Genomic DNA, 22,724 nt, shown 5'->3' on the forward strand with positions numbered 1-22,724 from the left:
GAGCTGGAGTAGACCTTCCAAGTGACTGAATTGTTGCCCAGATGCATCAGCATTGTGCAAATGAATGAATGACTCTGTATTCAAGTGGTTTATGCTTTATGCATGTTACATAGTACCTTTCTCTATTAGAAACCCAGATATTCCAACACAGGCAGGGTCTTCCAGTCCACCAGTACCTGCACTTGGTTTTGCCTGTGCATTCTTTCCACTCGGTTCTGGTGGGTTAGCCTTGGCTAACAACCAAATTCGCTCCCAGCTGCCCAGTGTAGGGCAGAAGAATTTCTTCCTTATATCTAATCTAAACCTACCCTCTTTTGCTTTAAAGCCACTCCCCCGTGTTTTTTGTCTGCACTCGCTGATAAAGAGATCATAACAATGTGTAACAACCACTGTGATGTAACATATAGACAAGTTAACACCGTGTGTTGTTTGTATATTTGAGGGTTGTTGTTGTTGTTTTTTTTATTATTTGTTTGTTTGTTTTTTTTTTGTGTGTGTGTTTGTTGTTTGTTTTGTTTTTTGGTGGTGGAGGTGGGGATGGCACTTTTTTGTTTGTTTATTTGTTTTTTGAGATATTCTTCCTGTTTGGTTCTTTAAATACAGCTAGGTGAGAAGGTAGATTTATGTTTGCCCTAACAAGAACTGAATCCTTTTGGACTGGTAACATCAGTAATTTCTCCTGTAAAGCTTGTTTACTGTCTTTACATTTCTTAGCCAGTGGATTTGGTTATCTTTACTGACTTTGATATCTCTTCTTTTTCTTTGTTTATTACTTCTATGGATAAGGATAAAGGGATGGCCAACAGGGCAGACATCCTGCTGGGGGTCTGTTATAGACAGCCAAACAAGGATGAAGAGACAGATGAGGTGTTCTATAAGCAGCTGGCGGATGTTGCGCAATCACCAGCAATTGTTCTCACGGGGGACTTTAACTCCACGGACATATGCTGGAAATAGAGGAAGCAGTCTAGAAGGTTCCTGGAGTGCGTGGAAGATAGCTTCCTGACTCAGGTGGCTAGTGAGCCTAACAGAGAGGTTTCCCAGCTAGACCTACTGTTCACAAACATAGAAGGACTTCTGTAGTCAGACCAATTATCCTCAGGGTATTAAGCCTCCTGACCTGGAAGTCTGGGACGAGGAGTAGAAGAACCCCCACACACAGTACAGTTGGAAACAGTTACAGAATCACACAGAATCACAGAATTGTAGGAGTTGGAAGGGACCTCAAGAGATCATTGGGTCCAACCCGCCTGCCAAAGCAGGTTCCCTAGAGCAGGCTGCCCAGGCAGGTGTCCAGATGGGACTTGAATATCTCCAAGAAGGAGACTCCACAACCTCCCCAGGCAGCCTGTTGCAGTGCTCCATCACCCTCACTGTGAAGAAGTTATTTTGCATCATGCAATGGCCGCACCTCGAGTACTGTTCAGTTTTGGGCCCCTCGCTACAAGAAGGACATGGAGGTGCTTGAGCGAGACCAGAGAAGGGCGACGAAGCTGGTGAGGAGTCTGGAGAACAAGTCCTACGAGGAGCAGCTGAGGGAGCTGGGCTTGTTCAGCCTGGAGAAAAGGAGGCTCAGGGGCAACATTATTGCTCTCTATAGGTACCTCAAGGGAGGCTGTAGTGAGGTGGGGGTTGGTCTCTTCTCCCACATGCCTGGTGACAGGATGAGGGGGAATGGCCTTAAGTTTCGCCAGGGGAGTTTTAGGTTGGATCTTAGGAAGAACTTCTTTACCGAAAGGGTTGTTAGACATTGGAACAGGCTGCCCAGGGAAGTGGTGGAGTCATCATCCCTGGAAGTCTTTAAAAGACGTTTAGATGTAGAGCTTAGGGATATGGTTTAGTGGGGACTGTTAGTGTTAGGTCAGAGGTTGGACTCGATGATTTTGAGGTCTCTTCCAACCTAGAAATTCTGTGATTCTGTAATTCTGTGACCGTGCGGACCATCCTGTGATCTATTTTGTGGCCATTGCCCCTTGTCCTGTCCTCAAAACCACTGAAAAGACGTTGCCCAAATCCCTCTGCCTCCCACGCTTAAGATATTTGTAAACATTATTAAGACCCCTCTCAGTCTTCTTTTCCCCAGGCTAAACTGACCTTTGTCTCTCAGTCTTTCCTCATAGGGAAGATGCTCCATGCCCCATATCATCTTTGTGAACCTCTGCTGGACTCTTCCCAGGAGATCCCTGCCTTTTTAAGCAGTTAGAGACCTGCTGCTCCACCTGGACTGTCACAGGTCCATGGCACCAGATGGAATCCATCTGAGGGTGCTTGAGGGAGTTGGTGGATGTGATTGCTGGGACACTTTCCATCATCTATCAGCAGACATGGTCATCTGGAGAGGTCGCAGATGACTGGAGACTTGCTAATGCAATGCCCATGTAGAAGAAGGGTCATAAGGAGGACTTTAAAACTACAGGCCTGTTAGCCTGACATCGGTGCCAGGAAGGGTGGTGGAACAGGTCATCTTGAATGCAATCTCACAGCATATGTGCGACAACCAGGGGATCAGGCCGAATCAGCATGTATTCGTGAAAGGCAAGTCCTGCCTCACCAACCTCATCTCCTTCCATGGCTTGGACAAGTACACTCTTTGCTGGGTTAAAAACTGATCAGGCCCAGAGAGTGGTGGTGAATGGAGTGAAATCCATCTGGTGACTGGTCACCAGTGGTGTTCCCCAGGGGTCATCATTGGAGCCCATCCTCTTTACTATCTTAATTCATCGTTTGGACAAGGGAATGGAGTGCACCCTCAGTAAGTTTGCAGATGACAGCAAGTTGGGGGAGAAATGTCATTCTTCCAGAGGGTAGGAAGGCCCTGCAGAGGGACCTGGGTAGGGTGGATTGTTGGATAGAGGCCAAGGGCATGAGGTTCAACAAGTCTAAGTGCTAGGTCCTGCACTTTGGTCACAACAACGCCATGCAATGCTACAGGCCCGGAGCAGAATGGCTGGAAAGCTGTGCAGAGGAAAAGGATCTGAGTGTGTTGGTCAATGCTCGCCTGAACGTAAGCCAGCAGTGTGCCCAGATGGTCAAGGAGACCAATGGCTTCCTGGCTTGTATCAGGAATAGTGCAGCCAGCAGTACCAGGGAGGTGATCATCCCATTGTACTCAGCTGTGGTTAGGCTGTACTTCAAGTACTGTGTTCAGGTTTGGGCCCCTCACTACAAGAAGGACATTGAGGCCCTGGAGTGTGTCCAGAGAAGGGCTATGCAGCTGGTGAAGGGTCTGGAGCACAAGTCTTATGAGGAGCAGCTGAGGGAACTGAGGTTGTTTAGTCTGGAGAAGAGGATCCCAGGGGAGACCTTATTGCTCTCTACAGTTACCTGAAGGGAAGTGTTGTGGAGCTGAGGTCAGCCTCTTCTCTCAGTTAGCTAATGATAGTACAGGGAATGGCTTCAAGTTGCTCCAGGGGAAGTATAGGTTGGAAATGAGGAGACATTTCCTGTCAGAAAGAGTAGTCAGGTACTGTAACGGGTTGCCCAGGGAGATGGTGGAGTCACCATCCCTGTGGGTGTTTAAGGAAAGGTTGGACATGGTGCTTAGGGACATGGCTTAGTGGGTGATATTGGTGGTAGGGGGATGTTTGGACCAGATGATCTTGGAGGTCTTTACCAACGCTAATGATTCTATGATTCTTATTACAGATGACAAATATCAGCCTCCAGTTACAACTACAATTTTATTTGTACTTGGGCCACCAGACTTCTGGAGTTTAAGTATTCGGATCAGCAGAAATACAACCTCTACAAACTTTATTATTACCTTCCTGTCATAACAAGGGGTGATGACCACGGAAGCTAGGCTACAAGGAGATACATTCTTTAACAACTACAGAGCATTCTAGAAATAATAAAAATAATAAGTCAAATCAATACCTAAACCAAAACATATGCACATGGCTTGAGCCGGTGCTTGTGAAGTCACTTGTGGCTGAGGAGTCGATAGGGCAGGAGCGGTATCATAGCTTGTGTTTTTGGTTGTGAGGTGGCACAGACTGCATAGGTGCTGGAGATATCTGCTGCTGGTCTTCCTGCTCACTTCTATCATTTCTTCATTTCTTTGATGGGCTTTGTGTTGGGGCACTTGAAATAAGGAAACGGGCAGTCTTCTTATCAAAGGAATTCATGACGAGGAAAGGGGGATTCTTGGGAGAAAGGAGGATGAATAGGCTGTAACATGGTAATTTAAGGTTGGACTGGTAAAGAAACTTCTGCTCTGTATTGCTGACCTTGCAAGGGTTTAGTTTAGTAGTTTAGTTTAGTTAATTTAGCTTTTAACAGTTGTGATTAAACGTCTAGGTCTCGGGGTTGGGCTTCTTTAGATTACATTTTTCTTCCCCCTGGAAAAAGAGAAGGAACCACAATGATGGAGAGAACAAAAATGAGACAAATGAGAGCAAAACAAGACAGCTTCTTTTAGTTTTGAGAAGGGAGAAAAAAAAAATAAAATAAAAAAAAAATAAAAAAAAAAAGAAAGCAACTTTTCAAGAGGCCAGAAAGAGAAGTTTCCTGCCAAGTCTTTCTGCTATTTTACTCATTCCAGCTTCCCTGTCACACCCAAGCAGGGGTGCTCTGACAGCTGATACTAAGGGGCTGCCGCAGCAGCAGAGGGGCACGCAGGAAGCCCCTGCCTTCTGCCAAGTGTGTTTGTGTCACTTCAGCTACACCAAGGCATGGCTCCGGCAGCCTGAGTCTTTGGGCACTTGCTCCCATATGGCTCATGTGCTTGCTGCCCCGGGTATGTTCCCCAAGGGCTTGTCTTTATTGTTATTATTGTTATTATTGTTATTATTGTTAGTATTATTATTTAAAATATCCGTCGGCTCTCATTGGCGCCTGGAAACCGCCAGGGCATTGGGCTCAATAAGATTTCAGCGCATGCGCCAGCTGAGAACCACTCCCCCCCCCCCCCCCCCCCCCAGCCCGACCTACTGTGTGGACTGGTGCGCATGCGTACACTGTCTGCTGACACCTCGGTTCCGCCCTTCCCTGGGCAGAACTAGGCTTGCAGGGAGGCCACACGCCTGCGCTTCTCAGCTGTGTCCCGGAAGTGTTTCCCGGCGCTGTTTCCGGCCAGCTCAGCTCGCTCACACCTCAGCATGTCGGGCGCGGCGGGGTCGGGCGCGGGCGGCGCGGGGTCCGCGGGCTCGGTGGGCTCGGTGGTGCGGCGCTTCCTGGCCGAGTACGGCAGCGGCACGCCGAGTCGCCTCAAGGTGCTGGACGCCTACCTGCTCTACGTGCTGCTCACCGGCGCGCTGCAGTTCGGCTACTGCCTCGGCGTCGGCACCTTCCCCTTCAACTCCTTCCTCAGCGGCTTCATCTCCGCCGTCGGCAGCTTCATTCTCGGCGGTCAGTGCGGCCCCTGCGCTCGCCTCGGCCCCTGCGCGGTTTCCCCTGGCAGCCAGGGCGTCCCCTTGGCAGTGGTGGTTTGTGGGGGCAGGGCAAGGGGCAATGGCCACAAAGTGGAGCACGGGAAGTTTTGCACCGATACGCGAAAGAACTTCTTCATGGTGAGGGTGATGGAGCGCTGGGACAGGCTGACAGGGAGGTTGTGGAACCTTCTTCTTTGGAGATACTCAAGTCCCATCTGGATGCCTACCTGGGCAGCCTGCTCAAGGGAACCTGCTTTGGCAGGGGGGTTGGACCCGATGATCTCTTGAGGTCCTTTCCAACCTCTATATTTCTGTGATTCTGCTCACTCACCATGGTGATGTTTTAAGGTCCCTCAGCAACCTGAGAGCCACAAACAATGTGCCAAGCCCCCTGGAGCTCGGAGTTCTCTTAGAAACGGACAAATCTCTTTTACTGACTGTAGTAGCCCCTTAGAGATCCCCAGATGAACCCCGGCAGCCCAGGGAGCCTCTGCAGCAGCCCCTGAGCCTTTTCTGGCAGCTGTTGAGTCCTGATACTCGGTATTTTTCTATCAATTCTTTCTGGCAACCAGGAAGTTGCTATAGCAACATAAAATGTTCTGAGCTATCTGAAAACTGCAGAGCTCCATACTGCTTAGCAGCCATGGGTGCACCCTGTTGATGTTAAAGCACACAGCTCTGCTCTTGGCAACCTCCAGGCTTGTCCCCCTGCAGCTGCTGCATCTTGAGAGCACCCTCAGCTGTGACCTCTCCCAGCGGGCCAGGCCTGATGCTGTGCGTCACAGGAGGATGCTCTTCAGCAGATGATGAGCCTGCACGGATCTGCCCATGGGCACCACAAGGCCCAGCTCCTCACCAGCCACAGGGTGTCCCTCATTCTCCGTGTTGATCAGGGAATCATCCCTTTTACCATCTTGTATCACAGAATCATAGGATGGAGTGGGTTGGAAGGGACCTTTATGATCATCTAGTTTCACTCCCCCCTGCCATGGACAGGGATGTCACCCACTAGATGAGGTTGTCCAGGACCTCTTCCAGTCTGACCTTGAACACCTCCAGGGATGGGACATCCGCAACATCTCTGGGCAACCTGTTCCAGTGCCTCACCACCCTGAGTGAATTCTGAGTGAAGAATTTCATCCTTATCTAAATTTCTCCTCTTTTTGTTTAAAACTATTCCCTCCTTGTCCTATCCATATAAGCAAAAAGTTGTTCATAATTTTTATATAAACCCCCTTTAAGTACTGAAAAGCTACAGTGAGATCTTCCCAGAGCCTTCTCTTCTGCAAGCTGAACATCTCCAGCTCTCTCAGCCTTTAATCATAGGAGAGGTGCTCCAATCCTCTGATCATCCTTATGGCCCTCCTCTGGGCCTGCTCTAACAGATCCACATCCTTCTCATTTTCGGGGCCCCAAACCTAAATTCAGGATTCTAAGTGGAGCCTTGTGAGAGCAGAGTAGAAGGGGACAGTAACCTCCCTCGACCTGTTGGCCACTCCTCTGATGCAGCCCAGGATGCAGTTGGCCTCTTGGGCTGCAGCACTGCTGGCTCATGGTGAGGTTTTTGTCCACTAGAATCCCCAAGTCCCTTTCTGCAGGGTTGCTTTCTTGTACTGATATTTTTCTGTAGCAGCCATCCTATGGTGAACCAAAACCTAGCAATGACTGCTTAAAGATGTTGCTCTCTGATAATGCACCCTAAAAAGCACATTTCTTCCCTGCAGCCCTGCCCAGTGTACCCAGTAGAGTGTTGCTTTCCCCATTTTTGTGCCTGTCCCATCCTGTTATAAGTCTGTTCCACTCAGGTCTCATTTGGACACCCCCTGTAGTGCTGTGTAGTGCTGACTGCACATCAGCCTATGCAAATCCCCTGGCAGTGATCTTGTCTCATAAGAAAGATAGAGTCGACTTTTCTTGTACGCTAGTGGAACAGCAACCTGTGGACTGCCCCAACAAGGCTATACTTCCCACCATGGCTTCTCTTTGTGACCTCTGATCTCTCATTTTCTCTCTACAGTTTGCCTCCGGATCCAGATAAACCCGCAGAACAAAGGCGAGTTCCAAGGCATTTCACCAGAGCGGGCATTCGCTGATTTTCTCTTTGCCAACACTATCCTGCACCTTGTCGTTATTAATTTTGTTGGCTGAACTCTTGAAGAGACTGTAAGGTACTGATCTGTGGGGCCACAGAAGGGGCAACACCAGCACACGATTTCTCTATTTTTGTAGAGTAGGGGAAAAAATAGAAAGATAGTGAAACCAGAAGTCTACCTCCTGGCTTTTTCCAGGACAGGAACAGTTAAGCCATTTTTCTCTACAGTGCTATAGAGCAAGAATTTAGTGCCTTTTGATTTTGTGAATTTATTTTTTGTCTTTCCACATTTAAAAGGCAGCTTAGCTAGGTGTGCCACAGAAATCTACCCATCTTTCTCTTTTATAAGAGAAATACGCCTTTATTTCTTGAAGGAGGGTCTCTGCGGGCTGGGACTTCTGGTATCTGTCCCTGATGGTTGTCCTGTTTGGAGGCCATAGTATGGCTGTTGTCCGAGTCTGAAGTTTCTCAGCAGATCTGAGAAAAAAGTTAAGAATAGGGAGAGTTTGATGCTAGAAAGTGCACAGCATGTTCTATTGTTATAGTTGCAAAGAGGCCACAAGCTGTTTGGAGCGTGTGGTGCATTTTCTGTCCCTTTGCAGATGCATTCTTCATGTTGTCTTTCTCTCTTTACAGGTCTCGAATTCCTCTGGGGTTCTGATGTTAAAACCTGTCATAGGGAAGTGTTGTTCCCCATCAGACTTGTAACTGCTTCCATGGTGAGGAAGGGGAAGCAGAGAGTAAAGTTTTTGCTACAGACTGTCCTATGGAAGGGTCTACTGCCTCATTTCGTTTGCTGTAATTGTTTATTTCAATAAAGCCCTTCATAGTACTGCACACTTTTCCTTGCTGAAGACAAATACAGAGTTTCTTCCTATGCCCAAGTTCCCTCAGTCATGGCTTCCTGTTTTTCCCTCCTTCTCTCTCTCTCCATTTCTCCATCTCTACCCCCTAGGCTTTTATTTTATGCCCCGGTTTCTGGGGGAAACTGGAAGCAAGTTGTCATGGAAACACAGATGTCATCTGCCCTTTATCTTATGGAAAGTATGTTGCCAACACAACCCCAGGCTTCAAAGCTGCAGAAAACTTTGTTTAGACTGTGGTTAGAGATGAACGGAAGGAAGCTGGGGGTGTCATTCAGCCATCCCCACCTGTATCCATTTTGGCAACCCTGCCCAGTGCAGGGGGGTTTAAACTAGATGATCTTTAAGGTCCTTTTCAACCCAGGCCATTCTGTGATTCCCGTGGGCCCTCCAATATCCCTCAGCATCACATGGGGCACAGCTGGATGCACCAACTGGGCTTACAGGCTCACTATGGCTTGGTAGTAATACAACCATCCTAAGACAAAGTTAGTTTTTCTGCAACCTGAATTGCTGATAAACCCAAGGATGTTGGAAGGGGCTGCTAGGCTATGTCAGTGTCTGGGACAGAGCTGCACTTGAGCTGTCCTGGCTCAATGGAGAAGGTTTTCCTCAGACTGAATCTTGAAATTCGTTTCTCTTTTGAGGTACTGTGAAATGTTTAATCTCAATGGCCCTAGCCCTCGAGCATTGCCTTCTCAAGCCTCAGCTAGCATCTGGTTGAAGCCAATTGCTTTTTAGTTGTGATGGAAATTAGATCCCTGTGATGATCAAATTATAGGCACAGGATAGGATGTTAGCTCCAGCTATTCCTTCCTGATTGTTGGATGAAGAATTAACCCGGGTTACCTTCAAGCTTGAGGCTCTGTCATTTTACTGATCCTGCCTCATGCTTGTCTTGTCTGGTCAGCAGCTGAAACAGTAGCAAAAACACATACAAGATGATGTTACAAAGGAATGCTTGACTGCTGGCATCCAGGAGTTAAAACATGGGGTTCAATAGCTTCAACATCTCAGCACTGGATTATGGCACCTGTTTACCACCTTTTTCCATCTAGCATTTCCAGCTGTGCTGCAGCCATTAAAACAGTAGAAGTGTGACGTACGGGTGTCCAAATAGTCCTGAGTAGTCAGGTATGAAGAAGCAGGGTCTTTACTGTCTTGAAGGGTGTTGTCTGGGTCTGTGGTGGGAACAATTCATGCCAGCTCTGACCCACAGCCCCCCAGGCATTAGGCTGGGCTTATTTATGGTGATGATACCAACTATGTTCTGATGTTAGGGTGATGGGGATCACAGAAGACTCGAAAGCATGTGGGAATTGTAAATGAGCCACTGGGCTTTTTCCTGTAAGAAGAGCCCTTTCTGAAACAGGCCTGTGGCAGACAGAGCCAACGAGTTCACAGAAGGAGGAACGTGCGCAGGGAACATACTGGAGCAGCTGCTGCTGTTCGCAAGCCACGAGTGCCTCCCTGTGGGGTCTCTGCAGTGGTCTACCCATGCTTTGGCTTCAGGGAGAGCTTGAGGCTGGGGCCCTCCTGTGGCCAGTACATGGTGGTGTAAAGAGAGAAACCTTGTTCTGTGGGGTTTCTTTTTTTTTTTTTTTTTTTTTTTTTTTTTTTTCTCTGAGTTTTAGTGGTTTTCAGTGCCTCTAGTTACCATAAACTAGCCCAAGATTTCAAGTTTTATTAGAGGTACTTCCATGCCTGAATGAGCCTCAACAAGTCTGTATGTCTTCAAACTCTGCTCCTTAGAAAGATGATACCAGAGGTCCTTGTGGACTATGTAGAAAAGGGCAAGAAAGAAAGTTGCTTCTTATACAGGGCTATGTTTAGTGAGGGATGAGAAGCACAGGGCAGGGTGTTTTCTCCAACAAGATCCCAAGAAAAGATACAAATTCACGTCCTACCCATCAGTAGATAGTAGGGGGCAGCAGCTGGCACAGAGGAGGGCGTAGGTGGACCATGGCACCATCTTCTCTGCCAATATGAGAAGATTCTGGGCTCTGCCATGTTCTGCCTTTGTCTTTTGGGTCAGAAGTGGAAGGATTTTCCTGCATTGAGTCACTGCCTGTATAAGAGGGTGCAGAGATGTATCATATCAGCACATTCTGAAATCTTATATGCTTGTAAGATCTTTCCCTGCTGCTGCCTTCCCTCCCCCCTCCCCCCCCCAGTTTCCCCCCAATTATTTATTTTCTCCCCTTCCTGTGCTCTGCATAGCTCAGTCTTTCCTGTTGTACCCAGAACTCCCCCCACACACCCAAGATAAGGTTACAGTGAGGAGGCAGGAAGGGAGGGTGTCTTAACCTCATTCTACTTTGGTTTGTGGTCTAACGTCTGCTGTCCTATTTCACATGCTTCTCCTCCCTGCCACGTGCCACACCAGCATTGCCCCCCACACACCCAACCCCTGTTTTGCACTCTACTTTACAGAGGAAGAGGTTTCTGCGGTAAGGCGTAGGGGAGTATCAAAAGGTGACCCAGATCTCAGCACTGGCGTCATGGAACTAGTGGTGTGTCCTTTCCTGCCCCGAATGGGCCATGAGACCCCCTCTTCCACATCCTGTTACTTACCGTGTTATTTCCTGCCTTTGCTTTGCACTGTGGTTTTTCTTTCTTGAAATAAACAAGAAACCACACGGGGGAGAGGGTGTAAGCATCAGTGGTGGGAGAGGATCAAAACCCTAATCTCAGAGAGCATCTTTGAATGAGACCTACAAATTCAATGCTTTGAAGATCACATGTTAAGGGTCACTTCAGTCAAAACACAGCTTTAGCTATATGCTCATCCCCTCACCTTACAGCTAGGAAAGGGTTTGAAATGCAATACAAAAGATTTGAGACAGATATTAATATTTTTAAAAGTGATGTTAAAGGTAAAGGAGTGTGAAGAATTTATTTTCCACATCCCTAAAGGTTTTCAGAATGAGGTTAGTCAATTGGAAATGTGTGAACATGGTACTGGTCTTGCTTTGTAATTCAAAAATGGTTTAGGCAGCTTCATTAAGTGCTGTTTCTCTGTGATGCAGCAGCTTTCATCATAAGCAAAATGCAATGTTAAAGGCATGGCTGGGATTTAAATAGCTGGAGGCTTTTTACAGCTGGTTAAAAATGAGAATGACTGTTCTGTGAAGGAGTCAAACAAATGAGTCCCTGAACATCTCTTCTATAAGATAATCACAGTTTTAGACCTGCAATATTGGAAGTAGTTCCTGGACAGGAGAAGTCAGTAACGGTCACCCAGCAACAGGCCGTCTGCAAAGTGGTCAGGTGGCAGCACCACAGCAGGAGCTCAGGGAGACTTTGTTTTGCTGCTGCTCGGAACTGTGGATTCAGATACCACGGCAGAAGTGCTAACACCATCTGCACAGAGAGGCCCTTAACATACGAAGCACCAGGACTTTTGACTAAATGCATTTAAGTATGAACCTTCCCAAAATCAGAGGTCCTTGTAATGGCTGTGAATCCACTGAGGTGAGAAATATTCTGAGAGAGAATCATGCCACCCAGCATAGCAAGGCTTTTCCCTGCCACTTAGTTTGGGCTTAGTGTGAGGTACAAGCAAAGCTCAAGATTTGCAGGGAGGTTATGTTTCCTTCCAAGCACCTTTCTTGTCTCTTTCTCCAGAGGAATCTTTGCTGCTTTAGAATATGGAGAGACTGTTGTCACAAAGGGAGAACATTTGCTTTCCAGTCTTGACTTTGAGAGCCCGAATTTGGAGACTCAGACCAATGTCAGTAATGTCATTAATGCAAAGCAGATACCTTGTTCTACCATGAAAATTGAGAACAGAGGACATTTAGGGGCAGGATATTACAGACTGCTGTGCTTCCCGTAGGAGTAGACAACTGCCTTCAGGAACCTGGTCCACTTCCTAGTCCTCTCACTGTTGGAAAGCTGTATTTCACCATTGTCTTCACATAGCACAGTGCCTAGGTTTGGAGGGGATGTGCACGCTTCTGTTCCCCCACACACACCTCTAAGCCAGCCATGATATTCTCCCCCAACACAGCAGGGAAGTGGATGTCCTGAAAAGGGAGGTTGTAGATGCTCCTCCGGAGTGGATCAAGCCCATTATTGCAAGCAGTCCCTGGGGGCTAAGCTGTGTTCTGCTCTTCCTGGCACCCCTTCCCTCCTTCACCCCAAAAGCCATCTCTCATCCTAAAACTCATCTGAAGGGCAAAACAAATTCCTCCAACAAGAGATACAAAAGACAAACAAGTTTCTTATTATTGATAATGATTATTTAATAGCATCCAAAGGCCAGGTAGGCTTTAAAAAAATGGCAAAAAACATTATTCTGTGATAGAGAAGCAAGAATTTTACTGATTTAAGGACTTCTGGGAGACCTAGCAGCATTTTTTTTTTCTTTTAGGGGGGGATGGGGTGGGGTTAGAGGGAGGAACACCTTGCTCGGACAGCAAAAGTCAGAAAAGAAATGGTGCATAGCACCCTGACTAAGACTCCTTTTGCCATTTCAGTTGCAAATGAATACTCTGGGAAGCAATCTGCTCTTCAGCCAAAAAAAAAAAAAAAGTCATCGTCATGCTAAATGAATCAGATCTGTGAGAGAGCACAATGCTGAAAATTGTAAGCATATCTCTGCGTAGCTTTTTAAAAATGCAAATAAAGCAATTTAGACTATAATGACTGGTTTGATGTACAGAAAACACGATGTGATATCTCTTGCAAGAGGAACGCCTGGCCTGTGTTCCCTCTTGCACCCGATGCTCCTGTAAAGATTCTCAGCAGATTTTTTGGTACTTAGGTCTTCACTGGTTACTTTCATTCCTGTAACAAAAAATAAAGGTATACTAAATTTGGGGTACAGTCACAACTACATAATTGTAGACCTGAAGCAACATATTAGGTCTTAAAGTCAATGACCATCAAACTTTCACTGCTGGAGAATGGCCAGGTGATGAATCTGATGGATGAGTGCAGACAAGGGAAGAAAAGGTTGTAGGAATAGGAGAGAGAGATGTCTAGAAAGAAGACTAAAGTTAAATTTGTGTGTGGATAAGGAAGGGTAAATAGATTCATGTAGTGGAGAAAACAATGATAGGTCCAAGTAATGAGTTGCAAAGAATTGGAGGGATTTTACTGGTGATAGATAAAAGGTGTATGAACAGAGTGTGTAAAATACAGAGGGAACATTCATAGCTAATGAACTGATACAGGTATTTTCTGTCAGAAGTCTTACCACTTCCCTTGCATACTCACTTTTTTCTTCCACATAAGGATTGTCATCACCACATTAAAAATTACTCCTTTCATTAAAATTATTTTCAAGCCCAGCTGTGTGAGAGATAGCATGTTCAGGTTTTCATCTGTAAAACCAGGAATGAGAGTCACAAGAGCACTGGGATATCCTGACTTCCAGACAGACATGTAAATACTTCTTAATGAAGCTGTTCTACTTTGCATGATTGTGTTAGCTTATAGGATACCTAATGAGACAGTGAGCAGGACTACTTAACTGACAGACTGTTTCAAGGGCCAGGCTTTCATTCAGCAAACATTAGTTCTCCAGTAAGGAAGACTGCTAACCATCTAGTTGTTTTTAAATAACAGCGTATTATGAACCACAGATGCAGGAAGAGTCCCTCCTTTCTCTCTCCCAATTTTCTGAGGGCAGTAGGAAAACAAGTTAAATTTTATCCATAGAAAAAAGAGTCTATCAGAATGTTCTGTTATTCATAGTTACAAAGTCATTTTCATCAGAAAAAAATATTGTTCTATATTGGAAAAGCAACGAGCTGTTATCAAAAAGTCATTTGAAAACCTCTCTGAAACAACTTGTCAAATCAGCCAAGTTTACTGATGAGTATTTTTCTGAAGTAGTGTTTTGGAAACATTTGGCTAACTGTTTTTCGGTGTTTTTTTATTATTTTTTTTTCCTCTCGTTTTGTTTTTCCTCTCCCTCTCTTTCAGCAAGGCTGCATATTTGCAAAAGTACAGCTATTCTGCAAACAAGGCTAGAGCAGAGCAGAGGCAGGCTCAGGTCCTTTGAACTAGCACAAACAGCAATTGCTTGGGCTCCAGTGCAGCGTAGCGTACTCCCATAGCCACAAGCTGTAGCAGAGCCTGCTCAGTGCACACATACTGCAGAAACCACTTGCTTATCTTTTGGCTCATTAGGTGTTTGCACACCCAAAACTACAAACAGCTCTTTTGAAATCTGAAATGCAGCAGACTTTCAGTGAAGCTGATGTATCTGTGCCTTAAACCATTATAGGGTGAGCAGTGTCTGTTTGGCAACACCTTGCAAGACCATGTAGGTACCAGCTACAGAGGTCACTTTAAATTACCGATTCAGATCTGGAAGTCTACATCAACCCAATGACTTCCAGCCTTTGTATTTAAATCCTGTGTAGCCCTTTAAAAAATTCCCAGTGTATGATTTTTGCTCCAACAGGAATTCTGAAAACGGGGAACATTGAAAAAAAAAAAGGGGGGGGGGGGGAGGGAGGAGGAAGACAGTTCCTTTAATTAAATTTTACTCCTAAAATGCTGTGTTCATACCTGTCTTGAAGTGTGGTGACATCCCTGTTACACAGACAGTGCTGGCACCTGCAAATAGTAACAATATATTAAATTAATAACAGGAATTGACTTCAGAAGTTCATTAAGATGTCTCTACTTAGAAGAACTGAATTATAGTTTCTAGCCTTTAAACCATCCAATAAATATTAATGTCTGCTATTTTCAGGGTTAGCATTTAATATGATCTAAAGTTTAGTGTCCCACCAGACAAAAGAATTTCAAGCTTTATATCCCCCATGGCATGATTTTGAAATCTCTCTGTTGTGACTGTACCAGCATACTGAGCTTTAATCTTGTTTCTATCAAGAAGGCAAAAGAAAACAGATGCAACAAGACAAGATTCTTCTAGAGCATGGGAGCATAGTTCAGTACTGCTTGCAGGGTTGGGAGATGTGAACAAGTCCTGTTCATACTGGAGAGACAGAGACCAGATTGCCTCTAACCCTGAATGCACATCCAACAGTGACATTACCGCTTTCAGGATCCTTTCCTTCTAATTTTCCAGCGCTGTCATCCTCTGCACCACACTCCATTTTATCTTTCTTGGCCCAGTAGGTTGTCAGGTAGCTTGCTTCCTGTTTATTCTCGGATGTTGCCACCTCCACAACAGCTTCAGTCTCTCTATAATCTGAGTTTGATTTAACCTTAAGGTTTTTAGGGGCATAATCTGTGATTAGGCACATTTCCAAATCCTTATCATCTTTAGCGGTCAGCCTGTAGACCGAAGGAGATGGAACAACCTCTGAAAGTGGAGAATAGAAGAGACATTAGGTGAGATTACACAGTCATAGTTCCTTGAATCTTGATGTACAGACACATAAGTATGGAGGTCACTACATGATTCCACTGGGAGATTGATCATAAGGACCTTGCGCTAGGACATCTTTAGAAAATGAAGGCATCCATAGTAGGTAATGCAGGAGCTACATGAGACTTATGCTGTCTTAGAGCCACAGATAGGGAGTCAGACAGGATCTTTAGAGCATCTCAAATGATACTCATGTGGCCACCCACAGCCTAGATGTTGATATCTAACCTAGGCATTCCTCTCTGTAACAGCTTGTTCAACTCTACTCTGCAGCCTGGGATTCCTTTAGGATCTTGGCCTGACTGCACTGGGGGATGTGTTCTGGGAACAGGCAGAGAGCACTCTCTCTCTTCTTGCTTCACTGCTATGAGAAGTTATGTGTCTGGGGAAGAGTAATCATAATAATAAAATGTTAATAGTATTGCTGTACTCTAGTGATGAACAAGTAAAACATCATTAAAGAGATACTGTAGCCAACATGTAAATATGGGTCTCTCAGTAGCCCTCTGAATGCATTTTCTGTTGGACTCTATGACCACAAGTTTGAACCTGAGCTTCATACCACATCTGTAAACTGAGAAAGGGTTACTGGATAAGGTTCAGAGTTTAGATTAACATTTGCTTAGTCCCTGCTCTCACACCACACTGTTAAGTATTGTAGAAATAGCAAAGATAGATTAGTCCCAGATGAAGAAGTTTTAATTTCTTCCCTTTGGGGAAATCTAGACTAAAATCTTGGCTTTTAGAAACCACCTCAAAATCTTATCCAAGCACAGGCTCTTGTTCCACCACTGAGAGAAACTGTTCTGATCTGTTCAACTGCCAGCTGGCAGCACCTTAAAAAAATGTCTGTACTTTATTAATACCACCTCAGAAAAACCTTATCCACAAAGCCCAGTGGTATTTTTCTCTGAGTCTTCTCCTGAATTGCAGTTCATCTGTATGGGCTTTGTCCAGGCTTTGAAAAACCCAGTGAGACTGTCTCTTTCCCAGCAGTGCAGAATATGGTCTAGTGTATACTCTGACTTCCCCAGCTCAACTCACCTGCCCCAATAATCCCCATGCAATACAGTTATTCTTTTGAAAATAAATTTCAGTGATAGAGTCAGATAATAAGCTGTATGGGAGACTCCTGTTTAAAATAATAAAATAATAATAATAATAATAATAATAATAATAATAATAATAATAATAATAATAATAATAATACAGATGAAGCATGATATATCATTACCATGGAGTACAGGGATACAAAAGAAAAGAGGAACTGATAGATGTTCTTCTCTCTCATAGTGAGTGCTCTGCTTTCTGAAGAGCTACTTATGCACCACTCTCCAAATTAGTGCTTTTTTTTTTCTCACTATCTGTGTTATGCTTTTATCTTGAGCAGATTATGAAAAGCACATCTGTTTCTGCTGGCAGCTTCAGCACCAACTTTGAAAAATGCTCATTTCTCATTCTTGCTCAGAGAGGTTGCTCACTTTGTTCCGTAACTGGAGGCTTTTTCCCAATACATTCCTTTGCATATTTGCTCACCATTATGAAAGTCTGCAGATAGTAGTCTTGGTAAATATAAGCTATTATAACCGCAGCACTGTGATATGTTTCATGTCATTGTCTTAATGCATTGGTGGATATGTTGGAAACGTTGCATTGATGTCTATTACCTTTATTTGCAGAAAATATTGAGAAGTAAATAATGATATTCTGAGCTGTCCACCCTGCCTAATTTCATTCTTACTGAAGGATATCTTCTGTGTGGAAGAACAGGAGCTATCAGGAGTACTATTCCCGCCCAGTCTACTCAGATAGCCAACTCCAGAAATCGGGAGATTTCAGGGAGAGAGCAGTAGAAGCCTGTTCCAATCAGACGAAGACCTGTGCCTCTTTTTTCAAACAGGATGCATTAGAAATCATGAACTGGTTTAACACACTATTGTGTATAGAGAATTATCTAATTACCCATTCCCTTGAAGACTCTCTCAATTGCTGACCAGACTGGAATTAGTTTGACAGAGAGTCTTTGATCATTTAAAGCTCACAAGTGAATGCAATGGCTTAGCCCATCTGTGTAATAATTGTCTTTGAAAACATGAAGACTTGAAGAGGCTTTCATTAACTTCCTGAGAGCCTCTGTCTTTTTCACCATATACTTTTCATGCCTTTTCTTTCAAAGCCAGCACGAATTTTAACTGTTGGAAACTGTTTTCAATTTTATATTCTAGAGATGTAGTTTCTGGAAGAAAAATCAAATGTCAACTCCAAACAAGTACATTATTGAATTATAGAATAACAATACATGTAGTATCAGGAAAAAAAAAATGTTTAGTAAGTAAGAAAAAAGTATCAGCCGAAAATCCCTGCCTAAACACAGGTAGAAGATAATTTTTTATGTTGTTACCAGAGAGTCAGAAGAATTTTCAGTCTTATATTTGTGGATGCCTCACATATAGATGTGTATTTCACACCTAAATAATAACCTTCCCTAATCACTGTATTTAATCACTCTATTTAATTCACTTTTAATCAGATAACTTACTTGGGATCACAGATAGATAGCTTTGTGCCGTTTCCAAAAATTACTCTCCTAGCTCTGATATCCCAGACACTGAGTTCAAATCATTAAAATAACATAGTCTAAGTCACCTGGGAAATTTACTCCTGATGCAATGTGAAACTATGATTTCAACATGAAACCAGGGGTGTCTGAATTTTTCCCTTCAATCTAAGGAAAACATGTAGACCGGTGTCTGTGTAACAATGTTAGCCCTGTCAAGCTAACATTTTCCTTTTCATATTTACTGCATAAACCTTCAAACTGTCTTACAAGACTCCAAAGTTAAGATCAATGATATGCTGATGACACTAGCCTAAGAAATTGATGATTCTCTCATCTGCAGTATTCCCAGGTTCCTACTCTGTTTTGCCTAACATGCTGAGAAATAATCCTAGTTTAATTTTCTTTCAGCCTTCTCTAGTCCCTTTCCTCCTCATCTAGAGTCTATGTTCATCCTCCAAAACGACTCCATAATATCTTTCCATAATAGATCTATTTAGAAACACAAACTGGTAGTCACTGCTTCCATCTTTATAGCCTGTCCTCCAGATGTTACTCACCTGAGCTGACTTGTAATCTAGTCCCTCTTCTAAAGACAAACATACTGTATCTTTCAGTTTTCCACTCAATATTAACCCTTTGCAATAAATTCTTGCCTACCAGGTGCATATTTCAATGGCTCCTCATCCAAAATATGTGGGAAAACTTTCTACTAGAAGATGACGCACAAAGTTAGATGAAACTTCATTATGTATTCTCAGGTTTCTAAAGCATTTTGAAATGTTACTGAGAAAAGGACGAAGACTTACAAAGCATCACAAGAAGTTCAGTCCCTTTTCTAATAACTGACTTCACACTGCAGTATCAGTTTATATGAATATGGAAGGGACTTCACTTTTGCATTTTAAAACTAACAAATATTGACATAGGCTGAGTTAGAAAATCCAATTTTTAGGCCACTAATCAGAATAACCCCCAGACACCATATAATTATTATTTTAAAGATGCACAAATCAAGTCTGAAATTAGTAGCCAGAAAGTCTGTAAATGTGTTAAACTTCTTTTGCAGCATTTGGCAGCATGTAAAATGTGTTGCAGCTCTCTATGCATGACTGCACTATGCTGTGACTACTAAGCCTGTGTAAAATCTTTAGCAACAGAAAACCATAGAAAATATGACAGTCTTCTCTAGCTGGTCTTTACTGCAGCAGTTCACAGCCACACCATACTCAAGCAATCCTTGGATTCCAAGGCAGCACCTCTATTCCAACTGATTTTCATCAGGGGAAGTCTAAAATAATTTGGGAACGTGCTTCCATGTAATCCCTAGTCCACCTACCCTAAAAGTAATTACCAATCCCAGTGTTAATATCATACAGAAAGCTGAAACTTACTTGGGATAACAAGAAGTTGGGTGCCAGCTCCAAACGCCAGTTTCACATATCCCTGATTGGCACACTGATGCCAATCACTACAAAAATGTAGACAGATTTTCCCAACTCATACTGCCAATCAGATCATACAGCCATTCTAGAGCAGAGAATAATTTGAGGGAGCAGTAGCTAAGCACATTGATTTAAGTCAGTCTAAAAGTACCACGGAAATCTAAAACAAAATAATCAGGAACAGAGGGATAAAGTGAAAAATCACTCATTCATTGGTTAGAATTGTGTATTGCACTTTGTGGGACAATAGTAGAATAATATGCTTTTTTTCCATCAGTAATATCACCTAAAATCCCTGTTCAGTGTGCCATGTAATTAGGACCATCTCCTGTCAGTCCAATGTTTCTCCTTAACATTTCACTGTTTGTTACCCACTTGGTTTGATCATCAACAAGGCTCCTTTCCTAATGTCAGCTTGTATCCTTCTTCACCCCCATAATTCACAGGAATTATCTTTTATTTATCTAGGAAAACTTTACAAGAAAGCCTTTGACTGTACTTATAGTTATCTTCTCCCTGGAATTAACAGCACACTGAGATCCTATCCAGATCTTAGAACCTCACAGCGAGTTGCAAAAGTATCTGAGCCTTCTAAATCTTACCAGATCAGGATTCATACACCCTCACTTAGTAAGATAAGTAATAGCAGAAGTAAGGATTAAGTATGGACTTGTAGCTGTTACAACTTGATAAATCTGGATTCAAGTCCCAGTCATGTACACTTACAGAATGTGTGGATAACACCATATCTTTATATCACAGTAACCAGCTAAAAGACAGCTCAGTTCCCATTCCAACACTAATGTTTAAAAATGTTATGAGTATATTGTTTCTTGATGGGATTCTGCTACAAGTAAAGACCAGATAAAATGGTGATAGTCACAATAAGTAGGTATTTTCTAAGTATTATAGCCATTCTTGTATTTCAACGCTTGTACACCAGACACATAATCCATGACTTTGCTTGAAGCCAATGGAATTTAAATGGATTTACCCTTAGAACAGAAGAAATGCATGTGACTTGACAGAACACCAAAACTGGTCTTTGTCTTAGCTTATTATAGGAATGCAATTGAATGAAGATCATTGTAAGCACAAAGAATAATTCTTGGACAGCCGCCTTGGAACAACTTCAACCAGTTAGGGTGAAACCTCTGGCTACCATAAATTTGAGAGCTGCCATTTCCCAGATTTTAATGTGTAACAACAACTAGTTTGCAAATTAGGCAAAAAATCAGGATGAATGTACCTGGCAGAACCAGAAGTCTTGTCCCAGATCCAAATGTAAATTTGTTACCACTTCCGTAGTTACACAATAGCACAGGCCTCTACAATATCCAGAGTGGCATTGAATGGAACCTTCATCCATGAAATATTCCACCAAAGGAAATCCCATTTATTGGTATAGTTAGACAGAACCACCTATCTAGGACTTTACTTCCCTTTGACCTTCTTTTCACATTCCCTTTATGAAGCACTATTATCATGTACTGCACCTTTCAAACTCTCAAACTCCTCTTCTTTAATATTCCCCTATATCATATTTATCCAGTTGCTTCCGGAAAACCACATGCATCACAAATCTGTTCTTCACCTCATTCCTCATCAATTACTTTGTCTCACAGTCACCAGATTCATCTCTAAAAAGTAAATACTTTTACTTCACAGCTCACCTAGTGACTGATGGCGTAGTATAAACTTCATCATCACATTCTCTTGGATTTGCCATCTAGATTAATCAAGAGTGATGTCAGAGCAAATTTGCCATTTAGATTTTAAGCAGAAATTATGCTTTTTAGTATGTAATTTCTTTGTGGTAGGGAAATTGTTCTACCATCAATCACTGAGCTTTCAGTATGTATTCAGGAAATTCTTAGGTTTTACATTGTGAACACGGCTAAGAACCAGAGACAACCCAAATTGCCCTTGATATCAGAAGAACCTGGATAATATGGCTATTGTGAGAAGAGTTGAAAAAAAATGCAGAAACATTAAATATCAGAACTTGAATTCATGGACGCTTGCACCTGAGCTAAAAAAAAAAAAAAAAAAAAAAAAAAAAAAAAAAAAGGGAGTAGGAAGTGGGGAAGGGAATATCACAACAAGAAAGCAGTTGAGCAGTTGGAGACGAACTTGGGTAATTTAACTGTCAGTGTCCAAATGCATGCTCCCGGTTTGTAGGATTAGCTAGTTTTACCTGACAAAAACTGGCTAAGCATGGTGAAAGCTCTGTATACCAGGTTCTATATAACTAGAAAAATGCATTCATATAAAAATTGATATTGGATCAAAATGCATTGTAACCTCACTCACTGGTTAATGTCAAGCCCAGAATCCCTCCTTAAAGAACACAATCCATAGGAGATTCCTGTTGCTAAGGAGCTTGCAAATTAAATTGAGAATGAGATCATAATTAATTTATTGCTTAATATCTGAACAAAATCCAATAATTAGTGACACCACACTCTCATTCTTCCTGCAAAACCTAGACCATAATTAAGTTTGCTCTCCATCCCAAGTAGAAAATGAGATTTAACTTCTGAGAAAGCAGAGATAATATCTGAGACACAGGTGAACTATTTTTAATTCTTTTCACTCTCTTCCTATGGAGAAGGAGGAAAACAGTCTTGACAGTCTTTCTCCAGAAGTATTTTTCTTTTCTTAAATAGCTTTTATTTTTTAAGTAAAAAGTTCCTGAAAAATCTACAGTACTTGAAAATTTGCTTAAGATTTAATTACTAATGAAAACAAACAAAAAAAATATATAAAAAAAAAACACCTTGAGTTTTCTGATTAAAATGCTCAGACAAGTTTATCAGTTATGAGTATACGCATTCACAATATTCAAAGGAGGAAAGATTTATTTATTAAAATTTCATTCCTTAATATTGTGTAGTATGTCTCCAAATTCAAGCAACTATCATAATAATTAATAATTGCACTGAGGACCATCTTTATCTTCCTAGAGTATCCAGTAGATACTATAGTGAGTTCATTATCGTTACTTTTGGGCAACAACATGCATCTGAACTGCATTTCAT

General features: G+C 43.0%; 2 protein-coding genes across 2 annotated transcripts in view; one reads left to right on the top strand and one right to left on the bottom strand.

Annotated features, from left to right (window-relative positions):
• The first annotated feature begins 5,064 nt into the window (after window positions 1–5,064).
• Window positions 5,065–8,301, top strand: DAD1 (defender against cell death 1). The gene is made up of 3 exons (XM_084301062.1): window positions 5,065–5,349; window positions 7,390–7,540; window positions 8,101–8,301. Exons 1-2 carry the CDS (start codon window positions 5,100–5,102, stop codon window positions 7,518–7,520), a joined length of 381 nt encoding a protein of 126 aa, XP_084157188.1. The 5' UTR covers window positions 5,065–5,099; the 3' UTR covers window positions 7,521–7,540; window positions 8,101–8,301.
• A 4,406-nt stretch (window positions 8,302–12,707) lies between these two features.
• The window catches only part of LOC311218456 (T cell receptor alpha chain MC.7.G5-like), a gene marked incomplete at its 5' end in the record, with an annotated part of 170,174 nt that continues 160,157 nt past the window's right edge, over window positions 12,708–22,724 (bottom strand). The window contains 4 exons of the mRNA XM_084301139.1: window positions 12,708–13,118; window positions 13,551–13,657; window positions 14,853–14,900; window positions 15,346–15,615. Of these exons, the coding sequence (XP_084157265.1) occupies window positions 13,113–13,118; window positions 13,551–13,657; window positions 14,853–14,900; window positions 15,346–15,615 (431 nt within the window). The 3' untranslated portion in view covers window positions 12,708–13,112. The remainder of the gene's footprint in view (window positions 13,119–13,550; window positions 13,658–14,852; window positions 14,901–15,345; window positions 15,616–22,724) is intronic.

The sequence above is a fragment of the Netta rufina genome, assembly GCF_964035555.1.
Source record: "Netta rufina genome assembly, chromosome: 24".
In the NCBI taxonomy this organism is placed as follows: Eukaryota; Metazoa; Chordata; class Aves; order Anseriformes; family Anatidae; genus Netta; species Netta rufina.

Bases quoted from the DNA above. Each gene is read 5' to 3' on its own strand.
- DAD1 (XM_084301062.1), top strand. From the start codon at position 5,100: ATGTCGGGCGCGGCGGGGTCGGGCGCGGGCGGCGCGGGGTCCGCGGGC. The intron at 5,350-7,389 runs GTCAGTGCGGCC...TTCTCTCTACAG, and splicing joins CGGCAGCTTCATTCTCGGCG to TTTGCCTCCGGATCCAGATA.